The sequence below is a fragment of the Adiantum capillus-veneris genome, chromosome 24, assembly GCF_014529385.1.
Source record: "Adiantum capillus-veneris isolate H3 chromosome 24, ASM1452938v2, whole genome shotgun sequence".
Classification (NCBI taxonomy): domain Eukaryota; kingdom Viridiplantae; phylum Streptophyta; class Polypodiopsida; order Polypodiales; family Pteridaceae; genus Adiantum; species Adiantum capillus-veneris.
The window spans coordinates 138,717,239-138,738,042 of NC_140954.1; the positions used below are offsets into that span (position 1 = coordinate 138,717,239).

At 42.2% G+C, this 20,804-nt stretch overlaps 2 protein-coding genes, 1 long non-coding RNA gene and 1 pseudogene across 3 annotated transcripts; 1 reads left to right on the plus strand and 3 right to left on the minus strand.

The window, feature by feature from the left end:
• Window positions 1-2,785: 2,785 nt before the first annotated feature.
• LOC147427239 (uncharacterized) lies at window positions 2,786-5,213 on the minus strand (annotated as a pseudogene).
• A 5,717-nt stretch (window positions 5,214-10,930) lies between these two features.
• On the minus strand, window positions 10,931-11,534 carry LOC147427240 (uncharacterized). The gene is made up of 3 exons (XM_086499001.1): window positions 11,387-11,534; window positions 11,115-11,212; window positions 10,931-10,963 (listed from the first exon to the last, which is right to left on the minus strand). Exons 1-3 carry the CDS (start codon window positions 11,457-11,459, stop codon window positions 10,931-10,933), a joined length of 204 nt encoding a protein of 67 aa, XP_086355127.1. The 5' UTR covers window positions 11,460-11,534.
• Window positions 11,535-11,827: 293 nt separating this feature from the next.
• LOC147427241 (uncharacterized) lies at window positions 11,828-12,967 on the minus strand. The gene has a single exon (XM_086498283.1). The coding sequence runs from the start codon at window positions 12,965-12,967 to the stop codon at window positions 11,903-11,905; it is 1,065 nt and encodes a 354-aa protein (XP_086354409.1). The 3' UTR covers window positions 11,828-11,902.
• Window positions 12,968-13,692: 725 nt separating this feature from the next.
• On the plus strand, window positions 13,693-18,331 carry LOC147427242 (uncharacterized). The gene is made up of 4 exons (XR_015186154.1): window positions 13,693-14,440; window positions 14,608-15,042; window positions 15,456-15,550; window positions 16,190-18,331. It is a non-coding gene; the product is annotated as an uncharacterized LOC147427242 (long non-coding RNA).
• Window positions 18,332-20,804: the final 2,473 nt, after the last annotated feature.

Genomic DNA, 20,804 nt, shown 5'->3' on the forward strand with positions numbered 1-20,804 from the left:
CCTACCTAGGGCTCTTGTCCCTCGCAGTGGTGCCAATGTTGTCGGGCAGATACACTGCTCGCAGTTGCTAGCAAAGTGAGAACTAGGCTAGCAAACAAGACGTCAACCAAGGATGGATCTTGACCCATAGGTGCAGGAAACAACTAGATGGGTATCAATCACCTACTCGATCTTTTAGAGACAATCACTACGAAGGAAAATCAACTCAAAGCATACTAAGTATGCACAACCGCTACCTTACCTACGATGACTATGCTCTCCGAAACAAGAACTAACGTTGTCGAGTCGTCACGAAACTCAAGGAGTAGCTTCTACACACCTAGAGGACACAACCCTAATGTCTCTAACCCAACTTACTACTTGCAGAACTTGGTACGGAAAACGCGTATGCAAAAATTACAGGTCATTGATTTTTAATGTGTTTAGGCCTAAAGTGTAGCTCAACTTGCCATGAACGCAACGACGTATAGCAATCACAAAAAGGATGCACGGTTAGAGAGAAAAATCACTTTGAAGCTTGTGGGAGAGCTCTTTGTGAAGAGACCGGAATCGTGCAAGCTTGGCATTGAAGCGTAACTCTTGCTGTTGCTAACACGATGATGTAGTTGCCTTTGCAATGTAGCCTTTTCAGTGTGCGTAGAGACTCGAGAGTATAAAAAGACCTCACTCACTCTCTCCCACAAAATACATAGTCACGGTATGCTTAGTTGAGCTCAAAAGATGATTAATTCAAAAATTGCTCTTAGGGTTACAAAGATTGGCTTTTATACCTCAGCCTTGGAGGTTCTGACTTATCAAAATTACCTCCTACTTTCTACCATGGGTTTAGTTGATCCACATAATTAATATATTACAATCTAGAAACGTGATTGAGTCACAAAAAATAAATACAATGGAGTTCATCAAATTAAATGATACAAAAAACGGGCTTTGTCGTGTTTCGCTATTAACAACAATAATGGCAACGTATCTTCTTTTTTCCCTTTTCACCAGAATTCTGAGATGAAGTGATGTTAGGAGAATCATTAGGAACAAGTGATTAACCACTCGTAGAATAACCATGAGAAGTGGTTACATTGTTGTTACCACTTTTTCTTTGAAGCAATAAAGGCATGTTCAACTACACACTGTTTAGCCCTATTTTTTCTTGAAAGTGACTCTTGCAACATCAATGTGCATAATGCATCAAACTTGACAACATCAAGATTTCCTTGGGTCATAAGTCTCCAAGTACTTGCAAAAGTCTGGTAAGAGTCTGGCAAAGCATCAAGAACAATCTGCATAAGGGAAGTGTCTGAAATGACTTTTCCTGCATAAATAAGTTGCTCATTAATATCCTTGATATCAACAAGGGAAGTGTTTGAAATGACTTTTCCTGCATAAATAAGTTGCTCATTAATATCCTTGATATCAACAAGGAAAGTGTCCATTTCATCTCATGAATAATCTTGGATTCCAACTCTTTATGCAGCAATGCAATTTTAGCCTCATTGCGACTTGCATAAAGACCAACTACAATATCCCACGTCATTTAGATGATTTGGCTGAGCAAAGGTGAGGAGTAATAGTGCGCTTCACAAATAATGCAATCAATGTATGATCATGTGAACCGTAGGCAAAACATCTTTGACAGCTGCAACCCTGCCACCAAAACTTGCAACATCCTCAACATCCCCTGTATCCACAGATCTAGGGCGTACATCAATGCCCGGCACAACATTCCAAACACCCTTTGACACGAGAACATGTTGCATCATGTAAGCCCACATTGGGTAACTGTTCCCATCCAATTTATCCTCAGTAGCAAACATCTTGAACACATCTATGGCGTTGTTAGTCATGCGGAGTGTCTTCACCTGATGTGAAAACTGCTCGAAAAGACGAAAAATGGAGCAAGACTAACACGTGCTATATAGCACAACCTAAAAAATAATGTAAGGACCTATTATGCAAAAAATGGCACTGATAAAAAATTTGCACAAAAGGACGAAATTGCTTGCGCACTATTGCATGTACTGGAAACGTGGCCGAAATGAGTCCGAATGGAAATTCTGAGTAGACCAAGCTCGTTGAGCTCGCTCGAAGTATTTTGTTGACCTATTGAAGGTCATCAAAGCTCAAAAAAAATTTGAGAAAGTGAGCACACACGTGCTAGTGATGCTGACAACTAAGCCCGAGAGGACACAACCTGCTCTGATACCAATTGTTAGAAATAGGGTTACAAGGAAACATACACAAACACCATATTAGAGAGTGAGACTTTAGAGCCAATTTGAGAATCACCAATGTCTTGAAGATTTGGCCATATGGACAAATTTGAAACTATTTTTTAAGACCAAAGCCTTCCACAAGGTAGTAAGTGAACAGATGTTTCGAGCGATGCTCTCAAGACTTTGGCTAAGATATGACCATCTGGTCAAATCTTAAGCTCTTTTTGAAAGTGGGAACTGGAAAATTCTCAAATTTACTATCGTGTTCACATCTTGAAGAAGAGGAAGGAAGCTTAAGGCACACAACAGAGGGTACTATCGCTTAGTGCACAATGAAAGATAACTTACCCCTAGAATGATGGGCGTATAGACAATACAGGGGGGGGGGGGGGGGGGAAACCTCCTAGCGAGGAAAAAAATTCCCCGACGGTCCTAGGTATGTTCACACACATCACTACCACATGTATATGGTAATCTCTCTCTCTCTCTCTCTCTCTCTCTACATCACACATACATAGCTTTCATGAGCAAAAGTCACAACGTAAGCATTATTGCAAGAATGATACAATAAAATGTTACAACATATTTGGGGTTGTCGTTTTGGATTTCAATCCAATTTAGCTTGCATGGACTCTCTGTGCTATTTCTCGGGCGTAGTAAAGGGTTCTACAGATCTCTCTTGTTGTCTTTTCAAAGATCATTTCTCAATGAATGGCTTTGCCCTCTTTAGGGTATTGCCAAAGCCATCCTCCATAGTGAAAAAAGCTTCCATGTCATGCTATGCGTTCACCAAATTCACATGGGCCAATGTGCACCTTAGTCCACCGCATGCTTCCTTAACGAGTGCTTTGTCTTCTCCCATAGTCACTAACAATTCCTGAAAGATCTGTCCAAGTGGTTGCTCATGTGGGCTGTCAAAGAATCAGCGTGTTCATGCTCCTCTTCTTCCATGGGTACACCCAAGCTAGTAGAAGGAGACTTCCCACTAGAGAATATTTCTGCCACGGCCTCCATTCTTCATCTTGGTCGTCTGCCTAAATGCCATGATTCATACATATCCATGCATTTCTTCACAAGTGAGGCTTGTGTGTCTCCTCTCATTAGCATGACCTTAATTTGAAGCTTTCATATGTTACTTTGTTCACTCTACTTACAAGTGCAACATGCACATTCACAATCGGTGTTGAATACTATGTACCCTTGGCTAGGGGATGAAACACTTTCCACCAAAGACACCCCCTTGGATGAATCCATGAAGGTGACATGCCCATCAGGTATCTGAAGTGCCTGTTCATAGTCCATTTCTCAACAATCACCTCTATGGAATTGTTGTGCATGAATCCATTGTCCTTCAATTGTTGAATGAACCAATAGTAGGGAAAGCAACTAGTGGTGAGCTTGTGTAGGAGGCAATCTACACACCAATCCACAAGCCTTTTGGTTTTGCCAAGGAACTTAGACTTTAATTGTCCATGATATGCCTCGATGGCACCATTCATATCTTGTCCATCATGAGGAAAATTGTGCGTCACCTGCACCCACATTTCTATGCCATAAGGCAAACAAAGGTTAAAAGACAATTGGATAAGAATAGGATACATGTGATGGCATTGTCTCACCTATCGTAGACTCCCAATAGGCCTTAAGGTACATGATGAATTCATTCTCCTGGCTATATTTTTTGTAGAAGGACTCAAGCATCAACTTTTCCTCCTCCTTGGTGACCTCCTCCTTTGATGTACATGTACCCTTCATATTCATGTTTGTTCTTTTTGGCCAATCCTTGACCTTTCTAATAAGATTTTTTAGCCAACATCGCTTGACATGCCACAAACAAAGTAGAATAGGTTGATGGAATGCAACTCTGCTTACAAAACCCACTGGCTTCTGGGAGTGCATGCATCAATGTATTTATTCATGTAAACCATAAAAATTTTAAAGGTCTATACCTTAGAGCGGATATCTCTTGCTTTGCATCATCAGCCATAAATGCTTCAGGCTCTCAAGACTTGTGGTGTTCAAGCATGGAGTTTTTGAAGCATCTCAACCAGGTTCAAGTGCTTTCAAAGCTGGCTAATGGTGTTAGGACCCATGCAATGGGGACACCATAATGATGGTTGTCAAACACAAGGATAGTGTAGAGATTAAATGGCAATAAATATTTGGGAATGCTTAAGAAATTTCCATCATGAAAAAAACCACACGATGCAAGAGAGGAAAACCACACAATGCAAGAGACAAGGTATGCTACCTTGTATTTATTGGTGTCGAAGGCCGTGTTTAAAACACATCTCCCTTTGCCATGGAGTCTGTATTCCCAACACAAAGTCCAAGAAGTTCTTTTCATCCTGGCATTGGTATACAAAAATATTCCCCTTGTTGTCCATGCACCACCTCCTCACACTCTCAGCATCATTGTCATGGCATTGATATTCATCAATGGAGAGCTTTTGGCTAATATTTAGGACATCTTTTATGCTCAAAAAATCATCCCTAACCATGGAGTATGTAGGATCCTTGGTTGTTTGAGTGTGCAATAATTGAGTGTGTTTTTCCATAACTTGTTGATGTGAGAATCCACAAAACAGCATGTTTGCAACCCAAACTTTCTTGTGCATACTAAGTGCATAGATATCCAAGGAGAGAATTTTGAGGAATCACCTTCATGAAAAGAACCATGGCATACCTCATCATCCATATTCATGTGATAGGGATGGATGTACGAAATGATGCCCACATCTAGATCGTTTGCCAATCACTTATCTTAGAAGTGGCATTGACAACCTTGCAAAAGCTTGCCTTTATTAACTGGTGGGCGCCTCTTCTTTTTGCTCTTTGATGGGCCATGTGAGGATGATTTTTCATTGTCTTCATATGGTGCACCATCTCCCTCTAGCACACATTTTTGTATATGAGATGATATAGATGATGACTTTGGACCAAATGCACACCAAAATCTAGCATGAAGAACACATAATTCCTAATTGCATAGCAATAACCCATCATAACAATGTGGTTAGAGATTGATTGAAGTTGGAGATACACTTACACTTTCTTCTCATTCTATGTCACCGACTACAAAATCATTCACTCGAGACCACGAAATTTGAGCTTCGTGTAATATTCAATACTTGGATTTCCAATTGTATATAAGCAACCATTGTAGTGATGAAGAATTGAAGATAATAGGGTTTGAAATTTGTAGATTCATCTTGGATTGAGAGGTTGCAAAGGATGGAATTAACACTTCCAATTCACTTGAACAAATTCATAGTGTGGATGTGGAGAGAGAGAGAGAGAGAGAGAGAGAGAGAGAGAGAGAGAGAGAGTGTTGTTGTTGTTAGACTAATACTTATACACAAAAGAACATATTAGTTCAAAAGACAGTCGGCTTTAGACAAATGACAAGGATTAGCACAAAAAATATATTTGTCTTTGATTCATTTTAGTACTCATAGTGAGTGAGGTTTCATTCTAGTGTTTTGTACATATGATAGTCAAGAATAACCGATTCTAAAGTGATAGAGGTCAAGTTCGACACGGACAGCAGCTAAGCCAAAATGATCCTAAGTAATAATAGACTCCTCCTACATCCATATAAACAAGACCGCAGATTTGTTAGCATTGAATACGTTTTATAGGTGTCAAGGTACCCTATCAATTGTTCTACATGTCCTACTTAAAACCTTTCTAAACTTATACCTACCATCCATGAAGAGATAAAGACAAAAAGTAAACTATTTAGAAAACATGTTGAGTCTGTCACTGAGATCAAGAGGCCATTACACCTCCTTATCGAGTGTAAAGTGTGTTTCTTATTTTAAAAATCATTTTGGGCTTGTGATTAGAAGGCCATCACCCCATCCCAATAGCCATTTCTCAAGTGTAATTCCGGCATCACTAAAAGAGACTAGCAAAGTATTAACAAAGCAAAAATCCAATCCAATTTACCTCCTTCAGTATGTGTTGTGATAAAGCGAGAAATCTACTACAACACTCCTAGCTTTAAACTATTTTTCACCAAAAAATGACTTAAATTATTGCATTTTCAAGCTATAGATTAGCTGGATATGAATTTGTAATCAATGTTTTATCATTTTCATATTCCCTACAGCTTATCTCTTTAGAATAGTCGTACTTCGGAGCCAACTTTACCATTAACTAAGTGGTAAAAAAACTAATTTTATAAGCTACGTTTTATCAAGAAATATCACTCTCACGGCAATACGCAGTATCCAAAGTTTATCTTTTATTTTGTTGTTCAACCACGACATTGCCTAGCCACAAGATTTAAGGATAGCTAGAAGCCTTAACCATATGGCAATATACAAGCTAACCAATAGGTTTTTTTGTCCTAAACCAAAATAATGAAACGACCAATATCCCACCACGAAAAAACCAAAAAACGTGATCTATTTAAAGATTACAAGGTCATTAATCCACTCAATGAACAAAACAAATACTGCAAGTCAACCATTCAACAACCCGGTTTATGTACAGTACGCAATCATGGTATAATATCAACAAAAAGCCTTTTTTAGGCCAGTCGGTAACTGCTAAGTTTAGCAGAAAATAAAACCCCGTCCTATTTTATGCATAATATGCAGTTGCGGCATAGTTTCCTAAAAAAATCTTTCCTCGTTTTATGCACAGTATGCATTCCCAGCTTTTTTTTAAAAAAGCCCAATCAATAACTACACGAAAAAGTAGACAGTACCAAGACTTTATCAAAGTAATATGACCGACCTATGTTGGTAGTTCAACAACCTCCATTGTAGCACAATATCAAAGCTCTCACACCTTACTTTGAAAAATACACATAGAGAAAGAATACCCACAGACTAAGGGGCTCAAAGCGCCCTCACCTTTTTATGGGCTATTTGAGTTTCTCAGCGACAGTAGACGCCCCACGATCTGCTTTTTTAATGGCTACATGTTCCTAAGCAGCTTCATGGCCGGTCCTACACTCGTAATGGTGTTTGAGAGGGAGAGAGAGTGCATGTTAAGTGTACGCAGTAGGCTGCGGTGTGTGGTGATCAAGCTAGCCAAAAAGGGCAAGGGCATGAATGGGTCCAATCATGTCGTGCTTGAGAGGGAGAGAGATTTGTAAGTAGGTATACGCAGTAGTCTGCGGTATACAGTAAGACAAAATAGAGAAAGGGCATGGGAAGTTTTAGGGTATTCATGAAGGCGACAGACCATGCATACTATGCCTAAGGGTGGGTACCCATGTAAGGCTACCCGGGAGAGGTATATCCCCCTAGAAAAAAATTAATTTTTTTCTTTTTGTAAATTAGACTAAGGTACATAGTACCCTTTGTGAGGAACCAAATATATATATATATATATATATATAAAGTTGTTGTATAAGTATACATGTGTGTGTATGTGTGTGTGTGTGTGTGTGTGTGTGTGTGTGAGAGAGAGAGAGAGAGAGAGAGAGATTGTATGTGTGTGTGTGTGTGTGTGTGTGAGAGAGAGAGAGAGAGAGAGAGAGAGAGAGAGAGAGAGAGAGAGATTGAATTATCGTCCACGAAGGTCATATATGACCCATGGCACCGAAAACGAACATTACAAGGGGTTCATCAAAAGCCGATACATATCAGTTAAGGACTGAGGGTCCATTGGGAGGGGAAAATGAAAAAGGAAATCAAAACCTAAGGGGATCAGCTGTGGGGAGAGCCGATTTGGGATTTCGAAATTCTTGAATGATGGCTTTACCACCTCGATAGACTGCCCATTTACCTTGATTACGGGCTTTGTGTACCTTCTTGAGCTCGCTTGCTTTAACTTTGAGTTGATTTGTAGTCAGTTCTTTAGCGATCCAGAATGATTTTCCCTTGAGGAGGTGGGATTGGCACAATAGCTTTATCCGTTCTTTTTTGTCCTTGAAGGTGAGGATACAATGCTCGAGTGGCACATTCTTGTGTGTGTCGTTAATCCAAGAAACGGTTTCAAGCTTGATGTTGACAGGTTGAAGCATGTCATTGACTTTGGTGATTGCTTCTTCAAGAGTGTCCTGGCTGGTGTACCATGGTGAGTGAAGTCCTCCAATCTTGACCTTAAGATTAAGGGATTCTTGTAGTCGACATTCTTGTAAAACTGCATGGATATTGGTGTCAATCTTCTTGTGTGTTGCTTCATGAACTTCCTTTACTGCCTTGACAGTCTCGGTAAGAGAGGCTTCAACATCTTGGGCTTTTGAGAGCAATGCTTGACTCTCTACTTCCTTCATCTCCTCTAGCTTAAGCAAGCATTCCTTGAGTCTCTCATTTTCTTGAATGAGATCCTGGATCTGAGCCGAGAGAGAGAGAGAGAGAGAGAGAGAGAGAGAGAGAGAGAGAGAGAGAGAGAGAACTTTGGAAAGGAGGCAGGCCTAGTGTTAATAACACTTTACTGGAAACCTTTGGGTTGGTTGAGGTGAGAATATGCGGAGGTAAGGCGGCGCCTGCAGAAAAAAGCTTCAAGGTGTTGACGCAAGCAACCCAGGGTATCACTCAAGGTGCACCCAACCACAGTAGCATCATAATCCAACCTTGTGACCACACATTGAAAGGTTTTCCCCCTGCCACAAATCACGTCTGGAGCCTCCCTAACAATTCACAGGCCCTCACACCAGCTTCTTGCACCTACTCTTGAAGTGCAATAGTGTAAGCATTTGAATTCAAATTTAAATTCAATTCGTATTATTAATTGTGTTGAGCTATGATAATCCCATCATGCCTTTGTGGATGAATGTGTTAATGGTTAGGGGTAACGGACAGAGACTAAAATTTTCAATTTATCGGCAAGAATCAACATCACAAATTTTGGTTCATTAAATTAACGCTAACCATCCAACCCCAAAGAACCTTTTTGTTCAGATGGTCACGCCTTTAATATAAAACTTCGTTGTCTTTGTACAAGCATGTGGCACCCTCTTAGGGGTGCCCTTGGTGCTAAGGTGCCAAGGTTTGGGGCCGATACTCTAGGGTGGAATTTCGCCACTTCGTGTCGCGTGTATGTCTACCCTCCTCGTTTTGCGTGCCTTGCTTGTCTAGGTCGTCACGTTCCTTGTTGCGACTGAACAAGGAAGACCACAAAACAACAGTGTTATGATCAAGCCTTTATGATGAAGTCATATTGCCATGGGGGAGAGAGAGAGAGAGAGAGAGAGAGAGAGAGAGAGAGAGAGAGCATGCATGAAGGCTTCACTTATAAGGTGATCTCCATTTGTACCTCCCAAGGTTCATTCTCATTTTCCATAGACTCACTCACATGTACCCATGTATTACAGAGTTGTGAATTGAGTTGTTCTCACTCTTGAATCAATTTTGTCTCCTCTTGAATGATCGTTTCTTCATTCCATCAAGGTCCCAAGTGGGGATGAGAGCATCTTGGCCCTCCACTTAGTGTCTATTACACACCATAAACGCAATCATTGCGTGCCAAGTAAGCAATGGGAAAGAATCAGCACCTACTCTGTGCCTGAGAGCTCTACGCCTACAATCCCATGGTGCCACCTCAGCACAGGGAATCTTTAACTGCATTCTGCACTGGAAGCTTCCCGTCAGTGCTGCCCGATCACTTCTGCTTGCATTTGCTGCGCCGTCTCCACCATGAACAGAGAGTGTTGGCGATGTTGGCCCCCCTCCTCTATGGTCCCTGAGGTACCATTCCCCACAATCCTCCTCCCCCATGGCTCCCGGCATTCACCGGTCACCAAGGGGTCTAAGGATTATGGGGAATGGACCATTCCCTACCCCTTCATTCACCTGATCTACCTTGCCTAATCTACAACGTTGTGGGCACTGTTATTTGTCCTCCCTGCCTTCATTTCTTTGCTTCTTTTCTTGATTTCTCTTGATGGATATAGAGCTTTTCTTTCGTTTTCATTGTCAGACTGCCTTTTTCCTTCTTTTTGTGAAATTTTCTTTCCTATGCTATCAGCCGTGTTTGCTTTGCTTGTGCCTCTAGGTGTGAGATCCACACACATGCTTGCGTGTGTGCTCAAAAGAGGGAAGAGACAGTAGCAATCTGCCTATTGCTTTAACTTTCAATCCAACAGAGGGAAGAGATGAATGGGAATACATGTAAGCACCCAGGGTCCTACAACATCATTGACATAGTGCACAATAAATTAGCTTATCCAATGAAGCACCACACGCGACAACAGGAAGCCATAACTGTAACCGTTTGTTATCTTTATAAACACCTGGCAATTGCAACAAGCTTCTTAGACCTAAAATCAACTTGCACTTATGACTTGGCTGTGCTCTAGCTCAGTTGAGGCCCTCATGAGTACAAACATAGCAACACACTCTTCCTAAGTCTTCACACCAACCATCTTTAATGCATATATTGCAGGAGCCCAGCTCATGCTATGCTATGGCCAAAAACAGCAAATACATGTAGCCAAACATTCACTTGAATCCTGAATTCGCATTGCCAAAGGCGCACCATCGTTAATGTTGTAACTAACCATAATTTTGTTTATTATAGGAAAAAGACATGGTGGTAAGGGCGAAGCTTGCTGCCATGTAGGCAGCTGAGCAAGCCTCAGAGCATGGGCAGTCAAGCTACAAGCAGTACACCAGAGCTTCCTGAGAGGAGTAGCCTCCTTGGGAGCTTGCAATCTAAAAGCTAAGGGCCAATGCTGATTAAGTGTTAGCAAACTAACAGCATCGAACATGCCATCATAGCAATGGCATTTGCAAACAGTTGGGGTGCGACCGAAACCATCAAGTGGCTAACCTATTCAAGTTGATCCAAGCCTGTGGTCAATGAGACTTCATCAGTGTAGGCAAGGAAACTTTTGGTTGAATAAGATTCATTCAAGGCAGCGACGATGGTTACACCATCTTGTAAATTCAACGTTTCAAATGATTGCACACACACAGTTTGCTGTGTAAAGCTGGGGCACACCTTTGATTTAAATACTTTTGTAAATGGCAGTGAGTCATCTAGCAGGACTGCCTTTGTCAAAAGCACACATACCTCATCAAAAGCTAGAAATGTACAGCCTGTAATTGACACAGGTAAAATCTCTTTATCATTCCCTATCAATGGCAGAACAAAACCTCACGAAAACCTCAAAGGAGACATCACTGCTATTTCAGCAGAACCGAATCTGTGTCAACAAAAAGTAATGCTGAAATACGCTTTTATTCTTCAGTAAGGCTTGCACGTATCATTACCTGCCGTGACTTGCAGTCTCAAAGCACCAACCGAGCTTTCCACAGCCACAATGTGACAGCAAGCTGAGAACATTACCTCTCGAAGTATTCCTCACCTGACTTCGTTCTGTAATCCACTTTTGTTGAGTGACACTTCTTTCACAAAGACCTCCAGTATACCCTGCCAAGACTGGTCAGGAAGGAAACAAGGGTTTAATTCCGTTGAGCTATAAAGCTCTATGTGTAGCTTCTTCTGCTTATGGGACGTGGGATAAAATATATTTTCGATACTATGGTCATACAACACAGTGTCTCCTTTCCTCACATAAATGCAAAAAGTATTTTCACATTCCTCGTCACCGTCGTCATTAACAGAAAGATACTCCTCCGGATCCTCCCCTTCAATGAAATCTCTCGTGCATTTAATTCCATATGTTTTTCTTGAAACCCTGCATGTGACTGGCTCCTGTGACATACTAAACAGCACAGCTCCATCACAGATTGCACTTCCGGGATTAGGTGGGCTAAATATGGCCCTCACCCTTGTCTCAAATGCTTCATGAGGTATGGTGATGCTGAAACTCCTCCCACCATCAGAATAGCCTCAATATTTGACTGCATTTGTTGCTCCAACAATTCAATTACCTTTTCCACCTCTGGATCCAGAATCTGGCGCAAGTCTTCATGAGTGACAATAACTTCTCCATTTTCTTCCTCCCCATTGTGCCCCTCTTTTTGTCGCTGTTCAATCCACTCTTCCGCAAGCTCCAATGGTAGATCAATCGCTATCTGATCTTCTTTACCGTCAAAAGAAGACTTTACACTTTGCCACTGACGCAAAAGCTTGATTTTATAGTAAGGGTTGTCCCTCAAGAAGGCAGATAAACAGGATATTTTGCTGGCTAGTACTCTCAAAAAAATTTCATCAACAAAAATTCCACCACCAAGGCACCCTGAGCTTCTAGAAATCTCCTTAACTTGAAATTCACTGCTGCAAAGTTTTTCATGAACAACAATATCAATAGTAGCTCCCCCAACATCAACAACTGCAAATCTGTCACCATCTCTTAGACATGTATACCTGGCCCTATGAAGGCAATGCAAAGATGCCGCTTCAGGCTCCAAGACTAGCCTCAAAGCATAAGGACTTACATACTCTGATTGGGAACACTCCAGAAAACCCGTCGCGAGTCCTGCATTTTGTGCAAATTGCTTCATTTTTTGCTTTGCTTGTTCTGCCCATATTGCAGGCACCGTAATGCACCACTGAATATCTCGCTTTTTCAGTTGGGTACCATGTCTGTCTTGAAGGTGTGCAAAGGCAAAGTCAGAGAGCTTGTGAAGATAATCCGTCACAAGGCGGTCGATGTTCAGCCCAACTGGCAAAGGGTCGCAGCTCCATTGACAGGAATACAGAGCTCCTACCTCATGGGCAAGGTAGAGCTTGAAGAAAGTAACATAGGTGCTACCATTAGGTAAAATGTGAGCACATTTCACTCTATCGTGATGAAAATTGGGCTCCAAAGGGATACCTGAGCAACCAGTGCCAAGATTACCTTCAAGACGAGGACGCTTTGTTGAACGAAGGGCTTTCTGATACATCACAAAAGCAGTCCATCCCCAAGCTTGGAGGGTGTAGGTAAAAGACAAGGGGTTCCACTTGTAAAACAGGCTCGTCTGTGTTTTGCAATAACGAGATGAAGCTGCTGCTTCAGTCTATGACGACCAATCCAAGACATGGTGGATGTCGCGGGGTCGCTCTTGTGTGTATACACGAAGCCCGAAAAAGTGGTGCCCAAGTCCAAAGCCACCATGACCTTAGCCGAAACCTCCATGCCTCGACAGAACATGTCGTCCATGTTTGGCTTCTCATCTCTGAGAGTGCTTGCTTTACATGGAGGCGCAGTCATGACTCTAAATGTTACGATCATTTGATCACTTGCATCTCAAAGCTTGATTGCGACCCACAGGTAGGACAACGATGAGCATGGTCTGTAGCAAGCCGATCAAGCAAGAGAACGGGAGAGTTGTGTGCTGGACAACGATTGGGCTACAGCAGAGGGCAAGGGCTTGTTTTTGGCCTGTCCAAAGGGTTAAGGCCATAGTGGTGGTTTGCCTTTTTTCTTAAGAAAAAATGTGATATGTATTTTAAAAAATAAAATAAAGAATAAAATTGTTTGATTAGTGAGTGCTATAATTAACACTCATGAAAAAGTTAGGAGTGACACTGAGTGAGTGACAATCTCATGTTTTCTCTCAAAAGATATTGAGAGAAGATTTTTTCAAAGATTATATTATTGAATGTTCTCGAAATTAGAGTCCTGCTCCTCTTTTTCTCATGCAACGTAGATTTTTGTTTTGTGTCTGTCAATGCAAGACGATATTTTTTTTGCTGCAGGCTTGTTTCCACTGTTCTGCTTGCAAGGCAACCTATCTCCCCGTCTCTCTCTGTCTGGCATGGCGAGCAGCCCATGCCAAGCTTTCTCTCCCTCTCTCTCTCTCTCTCTCTCTTGCGTGACCCGTTGTAAGATGCAAGCGAGCTTGGGTGTGGGGCAGCTGTCTCCGCAGGGGAGCGAAGGGGGCTAGGAGCCTAGGAGGGAGATCGGTAGAGAGAGGGTGAAAGAGAAAAAAGGGGATGGGGGGATACCTCAAAGAAATCTCTAAGCTTTCTCTCTCTCGGGCAGTTTGCAGGAGCAAGGAAGCAGGCAGAGCTCGCAGCATAGCTCTCTCTCTCTCTCTCTCTCTCTCTCTCTCTCTCCGCCCCACGTCGGCATTCTTGCAGAGCGCGCAGGTCCGACGAGACAAGAGGAAGCAGGGCGATGACGTGGATTTTTAGGGGGAGGGAGAGCGCTCAGGGGAGAGATATCCTAGTTGGAAGTTTTAATTTAATAGAATGAACCAGCAAGCTACATTTTATGATCGTTTGAGCATATTTCCTCTTTTCTCTCTCTCTCTCTCTCTCTCTCTCTCTCTCTCCCCTTCTCAGCGCCGCTTCAGCCTCCGAGAGCTCCCCCTACTTCTCCCTCTCCCACACTTGCCTGCCTCCCAGAGGATCAATTCCTTGCGCAGCATCCGGTAAGCTGGCTTGAAGCTCTCTAGGATTTTCTGAAAATTTCTGGATGTCTCTATAGTTGTAAAGTGTGTGTGCATCTCTAATTGCTTGCATGATTTCAACGAAGTTATGTTTGTGTGCCTTTTTCCTAATGTTTTATAACTTGGCAATCCTTTGTTTTGTTAACCAGGGTGTTGTTCGCATCACGGTGGCTGTGCCTTTGGTAGAAGGTGAAGGAAACCTTAAAGGATAGACACTGGAAGTTACGATACATTCTCTTTCAGAGACTATTTTGAGCTTGAAGGAGAAGATATCTGGGGAGATTGCGCTTCCTGCAAACAAACAAAAATCGAGTGGAATTAGAGGCGGGTTCTTCTTCAAGGACAACCTTTCATTGGCGCACTACAATGGTGGACCGGGCGAAACACTAACCTCAGCTCTTAGAGAGCGTGGTGGTAGAAAGCGCTAATTCAACAATATGGGTTGATGGAAGCCAGTTTAGACTTGCTTGCAGCGCCACCTACTCTCTGTGCTCATTTTTAACAGCTTCAGCTTTATTTACTTCAAAGTTGGGCAACTCAAGTTGCGGCTTTTGCAGGCGTCGCAACAGTACTTGGCAATGGCGGTAATGGGGCTCATATGCTAACCTTGTAATTGGCGTGTTTATATAAGGTTCAAGGGTGTTGGTTTGCATTATTTACACCCAGATGCAGATTCTATTAACATCTTCCAGAAAGAAGATGTGGGTGACGACTGTTAAAATTGTCAGTTTTGCAGTCACTTTTGTGACCTATAATGCCACCTCATGAACTTTGTGAATGTATGATTTCGCATTTTTTTGCATGAGAACAGCAGCAAGTTATTGTGCTTGCACGTTTCTGGCAGCTTTTTGTTGCTATGGTGTACTATTACTTTTACTGGTTCTAGCAGCTTGTAGTAGTTGAAAATTTTATATTTTAGTACCTGAATGGCTTGTTTAACATGTTAAGGTGAGCAGACAACGACTTCAAACTTATTGGGGTTTGCTTATCCATGCAGTGTTTCTGTCCACAGCTATCAACAGATCTTTAGTCGTGATTGAATGTACTGGGAGCGTCTGTGGAGGCTGGGGAGTGGGATATCGTTTTCTGAAGGTGAGGTTTATGCAGTTTATTTTACAGGTGTTTGTGCTATAATGAATCTCTGTGAGATCAATTGTTTACTCTTTGCCTGTCAGTGACAATTAAATTCTTGCTTTTAAGTGTGTGTGAGATCAAACTGTTTACTCTTTGCCCATCCAAAGCATCAATTCAAATAATTGCTCTCAAGCTTTCCCTTCCAGCTTTTTACTTTTTCTATTAACAAGTTAATAGGGAATGGTTTGCACAAAGATGTTCACTGTTGCTAGGCTTGATTTCATCGTTGCCCAAAAAGGTGTGAAAAATACGTCATGGAGAGAACAAGACAGTTTAATAGTTTGAAGAATATGGGAGTGAACCAAGCTTAGGAGGTCTTTTAGACCTCTAGAGCTCATCCTCATAGTGCGTCATCTACCGTCTTGAATTTTCATGAGAAAAATGAAGGACCTAGCATTTGACTTTCACTCATAGACGTGCACATATCTATCCAGATGGCTAGGTTTATGGTGGATGCAAAATTTTCATCTTGGCTGAACTGGTTGAAAAGCGATGGCTTACTTAATAGCAAGCATATGACTTTTTGGTTCAGGTGCTATGCATGATGTTCTGTCTATCAAGGAGAGTTGTAATTTGATAACGGTCCGTCTGTTGCAGGAGCTTTAGTGGGACACTGGTTTTATAGCAGGTTGTGTGTGGCAGGAGGTCATCACAAGGAAGAGTAGTATCGATTTAAAAGATGAATGCGACAATCTTCCATCTAGTTTCTGGCTGCTACAAGAGCTCAAGAAGAGTCAAAAAAGTCTCAACTTGTTGGCTCATTGACAAGAGGAATCTAACTATTTGAGCAGGTTCCTTATCAAGCACTTTTTGGAGGATTATGCAAGCTCTTAATCAGAGTCTTTTGTGCAACTGAAGTGGAGGATTGGTCCTGTATTTTGATAGCACTGCAAATGAGTGCAAGGATGTCTTTTTTTTTTTGTTTTGTTTTCGGTGGGCGGGGATTGGATCTAAGCTTCTTGCCAAAGTATTGTTTTCTTGTCTTAAGTAGTTTTCGTAATCTGTGTTTTGTTTAATTACGGTCTTTTGTGTTTAATGCTATTTTGAGTGAGTCCGTGATTACGAGAATTCAAGAGAGTTGCTAAGAGAAATGTTCGTGCATAGAATTCCTAATTTTCTTCTGGTGTTTCCAACAATGGCGGTGGTGTATAAACAAGTTACTGAAGGATGGAGAACATACGCGTATTAAAGGTCACCATGCTTTTATGGAAAATAATTAAGGATGTAGGTTTTTTTGGGGTGAAGACGATGTTTGTTTTTCTTAGTGTCATATGGTACATCAAGGCAAATAGCATAGCTGGCGAACAACTTGAAAGTTCTTATGGTCACCACGACAATAGCTAGCATCCAAACAAGACTCCATGTGGTTGATGAGTTCATGAAAGAACTTGCAGCCATTTGAAATTTTGCAAGAGGCATCTTTTTTTTCCAAGAAGAGCTTCCATTAGTTTAGAAAAATGCCCAATGGGCTACAATCTGCCCCTCCTAGAGAGGGCTAATCAAATGTGGGAACTGTCCCATGAAAAGGGAAGATATGTACAATGATGGCTAGATCAAGATATGGGAGAGAGATCGGCAGGTACAATTGACACACCAGGTTCTTGGTAACAGCTTAGATTCCCTCTATGCTCGGTGAGAAGAAAAGCAAAAGCATGCAGCTTTGTCTTGGGGCTTGTCCTATGAAGAAGCGGGCCCGACTATGTAGAAGACTCTATGAGGGCAACCTTGCACACAGTGATTGGATTAAAAAATTCATGCGCTGGCCTTGTGCTCAATTTTGAGTTGGTTTGTTGGCAGCCATGATCACTCTTTGTTATGTGTAATGGGTTGATTTTTTAATTTTTGTGTTGTATTGTTGTCGCTTTCTTCTCTAAAAGCTTGTAAAAACTTTGAGTTTTCTTCAAGGCAAGCTTTAAATCTAGCCACCATTTTGCAAATGATTTAGCGAGTTAATAGTAAGATTTTTATTTGAAGCATTCTAGATTTTATTATGTGACCAATCTATCTATCAATTGTAGGCAGGCCTCGTGATTTTATCACTTTTTTTTCTCTTGTTTTAATAGTGGCAAGCAACCTGGATCGCAATTGGTTCGGTTCGAATCTCGTTGACGAAAGTTGCTTTTGGCCTGAGATGAATTGGGAGCTGAGCGAGTATGAGCCTACGATTTGGTCAAAAGCAAATAATGATTTTTAAAAAATCATTGAAAATATGAATCTTGCCAGATACCTTGCGTTAAAATGGAAGACGGATGGAGGGCCTGTGTGGCGTCGGGCAAGGGGCACATGCTGGCCAAGGGCGGGTGCAGGTCATTGATGGAAGAGAGGTAGCAAATGGCTAGGGAAGGCAAAACAAGAGGCTGCCAAGGTGGGATGAAGCATAGCAGACCACGAAGCGTATGCAGAGGGTGGACAAACTCCAAGCGTCGAGGGGCACGACAACAGCGTAGGACAAGCCCAGGTCCTTTTTTTATATACAAAGGGCTTCACTCTCTAGGTACCATGAAGCTATGGTTGGGATGGGTTAGCTCAGCATGACCTCTGCAAAGGCCGGCTCATGGGTTCGATTCTCGAGTGTGGAAAGAGGTTTTGCTTCAGATGAAGAGAATCAAAAGAATCTTAATGGGATTTATAAAGATTCAACATAATATAAATAGAAACCAACCAATATGTGCATATGATCTAGTATGTATAAATAGAAACCAACCAATATGTGCATGTGATCTAGTATGTATACATAGAAACCAGACGTTGAATCTAGTATGTGCGTACAATTTCAGAAAATATACTTTTCAAAGAAATCTCGACAGATGTAGGCTCCCAAAGCTTAAAATAAGTGTTCATAGATATCTCTATCGACGTGTACACAGATGCACCACTTTCGCTCACTTTGCATGCAACAATGCCATCATTATAAAAGGGGGGGCTCAATAACTCATTCTAACTTTTCACTTTCGCCACCCTTACGCTCTTCCACTTTCTGTTCACACAATGATCTAGTTATGGATGCCTTTGCACCCACAACCACCTCTTTTTCACGCTTCACCCTCTTCCTCGAGGACACCAACTACAGGGGAAAGTTGGATCTTCACACCTTCTTCACACGTTCCCCCGACCTTGGCGCCACAATTGCCCTCCACATTCACGCATTTGTCGAAATTTCAGCATTCATGGAGGAGCACATCATCAAATATGACATGACTAACCCCCCAAATGTAGGGATCTGGTTGCCTTGCGATCTCTGCGCTACATCCACAAAAGAGATCGCCCGTCATCTAAGCGGATGAGACGGTTCCAAGAAATTGTCGTCGATGCAGGCCATTTCTTAGATGAGCAGGCCCTATGTGTGCTAGCATTGAAGAAGTGCAAGTTGGGGGTGGAGTACCTATCTTGCTTGGCTACTTTCATCTTCCTTGTCAGCGAGGAACCCGATTTGGAGGAGGTACGACTGCTGCACCTTCAGGTTGGTTCCATCGTCAAAGATGCCAAAGGAGCAGCAAGGTGTTCCCATGAACCCTTTGGTTGAAGGCCAGGCACTTCAGCTTGAGTACCCTAGGGGGCTCGAGGAAGTGGTTGAAAAACCCATCATTCTGGCTACCACTAGTGTCACTCTAGAGGATGCTCCATTGACGAATGAGGCGATCACACTGAAGTAGAGATCAACCACTTATCGTCAGTGTTGGTGGATGGGGAGGAGTTTCTTTTTTTGAATGAATTGGAGAAAGCATTCAGCCTACACATGGATGAGTGTCTAAGTGTTCTATGCACTAGTGCCCAATTTCCCCTAGACTCCATGCCAGATGCCCTTGAAAGCAAGTGCCTACCACTCAATGACTCTGTCACTGACACTATTGCACTTGTGTGTGTGGAGGTTCTGGTAGAAGAGCAATTGCACGTGGCAGAGGAAGATTTTCAAGACACACGAGCCAAGTTTTTCATTGCAAGGACGGCTATTCTAGTGCAAAATCCTACCTCTCATGGGCCAAAATTTTGTGGATGTTGTGAAGTCGTGCATCGACTTGTATATCAAGGGCAATAGATAGGAGAAGGAAAATTCTATCTTACTTTCAAAGTTGTTTGTTCTCACCTCAATTGTCGTTTTCTTACCCTTGATTGGTTTATAGTAGGATGCCTTGGATCTTGATGAGTTTGCAACATGGACGAGTGGCAAGCAGATGGCCTTTGGACCACAGTCCTCCCTTGCTTATTACATAGGAAAACTTCCCCCTGGTGATGTTTCCATTGTACACAATGAGTTCACTCCCCAAGGTCATTTCATGACGTGGTCTTTGAAAGCCTTGAGCAAAGTTTTGTGCTTGAGCACCATTGCCAAACTTCTCATCTTCTCTTCCTAGTGAGAAGATCCCTAGCATGCAATGCATTTGGCACTGGCTTCCATGGCAAAGTGCTTGTCCAAATAGGGATACACGTCTCTATTGGCTCAATTGACCTGAGGCAATAGCGCACTCCCTCTTGGATTGCCTTATGCGCTAGATAGACGCCAAGAATGGCCAAGAAAATTATGGGCTCTTCAAGTAAATGATATAACATTCTTGTTTCAAAGTACTAATGAAGTATATGCAATTACCTCTCTATCTTGTACATTCTTTTACATTTCAAAGTTTTAAAAAAATCATGAACTTGTGTTGTCAATCGCTAAGGGGTGTCTTTTTTGCTCTGCCTAACTACTCATTCTAATTGTTGCCGTACTCAGAGGGTGGGGAAAGAATGGATGCATGGACACCTAAATTTCAGCTGGATTTTTAGTGTCCTGGGTACACACAAGGCCAATACAATAAAAAAGGGGGATGTCCACAAGGGCATGCAGAACAGCCAAACAGAGGGGTCTTGTTTGGTTGTTCTACGTACGTACCGTTGTGGACACCCCCCTTTGTTCTTGTACTTGTCTTGTGTGCACCGAGGACACTAAAAATCTCAAATCCAACTGAAATTTAGATGTCCATGCATTACTTCACCCCCTCCCCTTGGCAATGCTAGAGCCAAAGCTGACAAAGCGCATGAAACCTTAAATCAAGCAAATTTTGTGCTTTTCCAGTGTCTACAAATGCACACAAGCCCACAAAATTCAAAAAGGGGGTGGCCACAAGGGCATGCAGAATAGCCAAACAGACCCCTTGTTTGGCTGTTCTGTACGCCCTTGTGCCCCCCCCCCCCCCCCCCCCCCCCCCCCCCCCCTTTTTTCCATTTTGTGGGC

Coding starts and splice junctions, on each gene's coding strand:
- LOC147427240 (XM_086499001.1), bottom strand. CDS start 11,459: ATGTTCTCAGCTTGCTGTCACATTGTGGCTGTGGAAAGCTCGGTTGGT. Junction 11,213..11,386: donor GAGACTGCAAGTCACGGCAG/GTAATGATACGT, acceptor TGTCAATTACAG/GCTGTACATTTCTAGCTTTT. Junction 10,964..11,114: donor CAAAAGTATTTAAATCAAAG/GTGTGCCCCAGC, acceptor CATTGACCACAG/GCTTGGATCAACTTGAATAG.
- LOC147427241 (XM_086498283.1), bottom strand. CDS start 12,967: ATGTATCAGAAAGCCCTTCGTTCAACAAAGCGTCCTCGTCTTGAAGGT.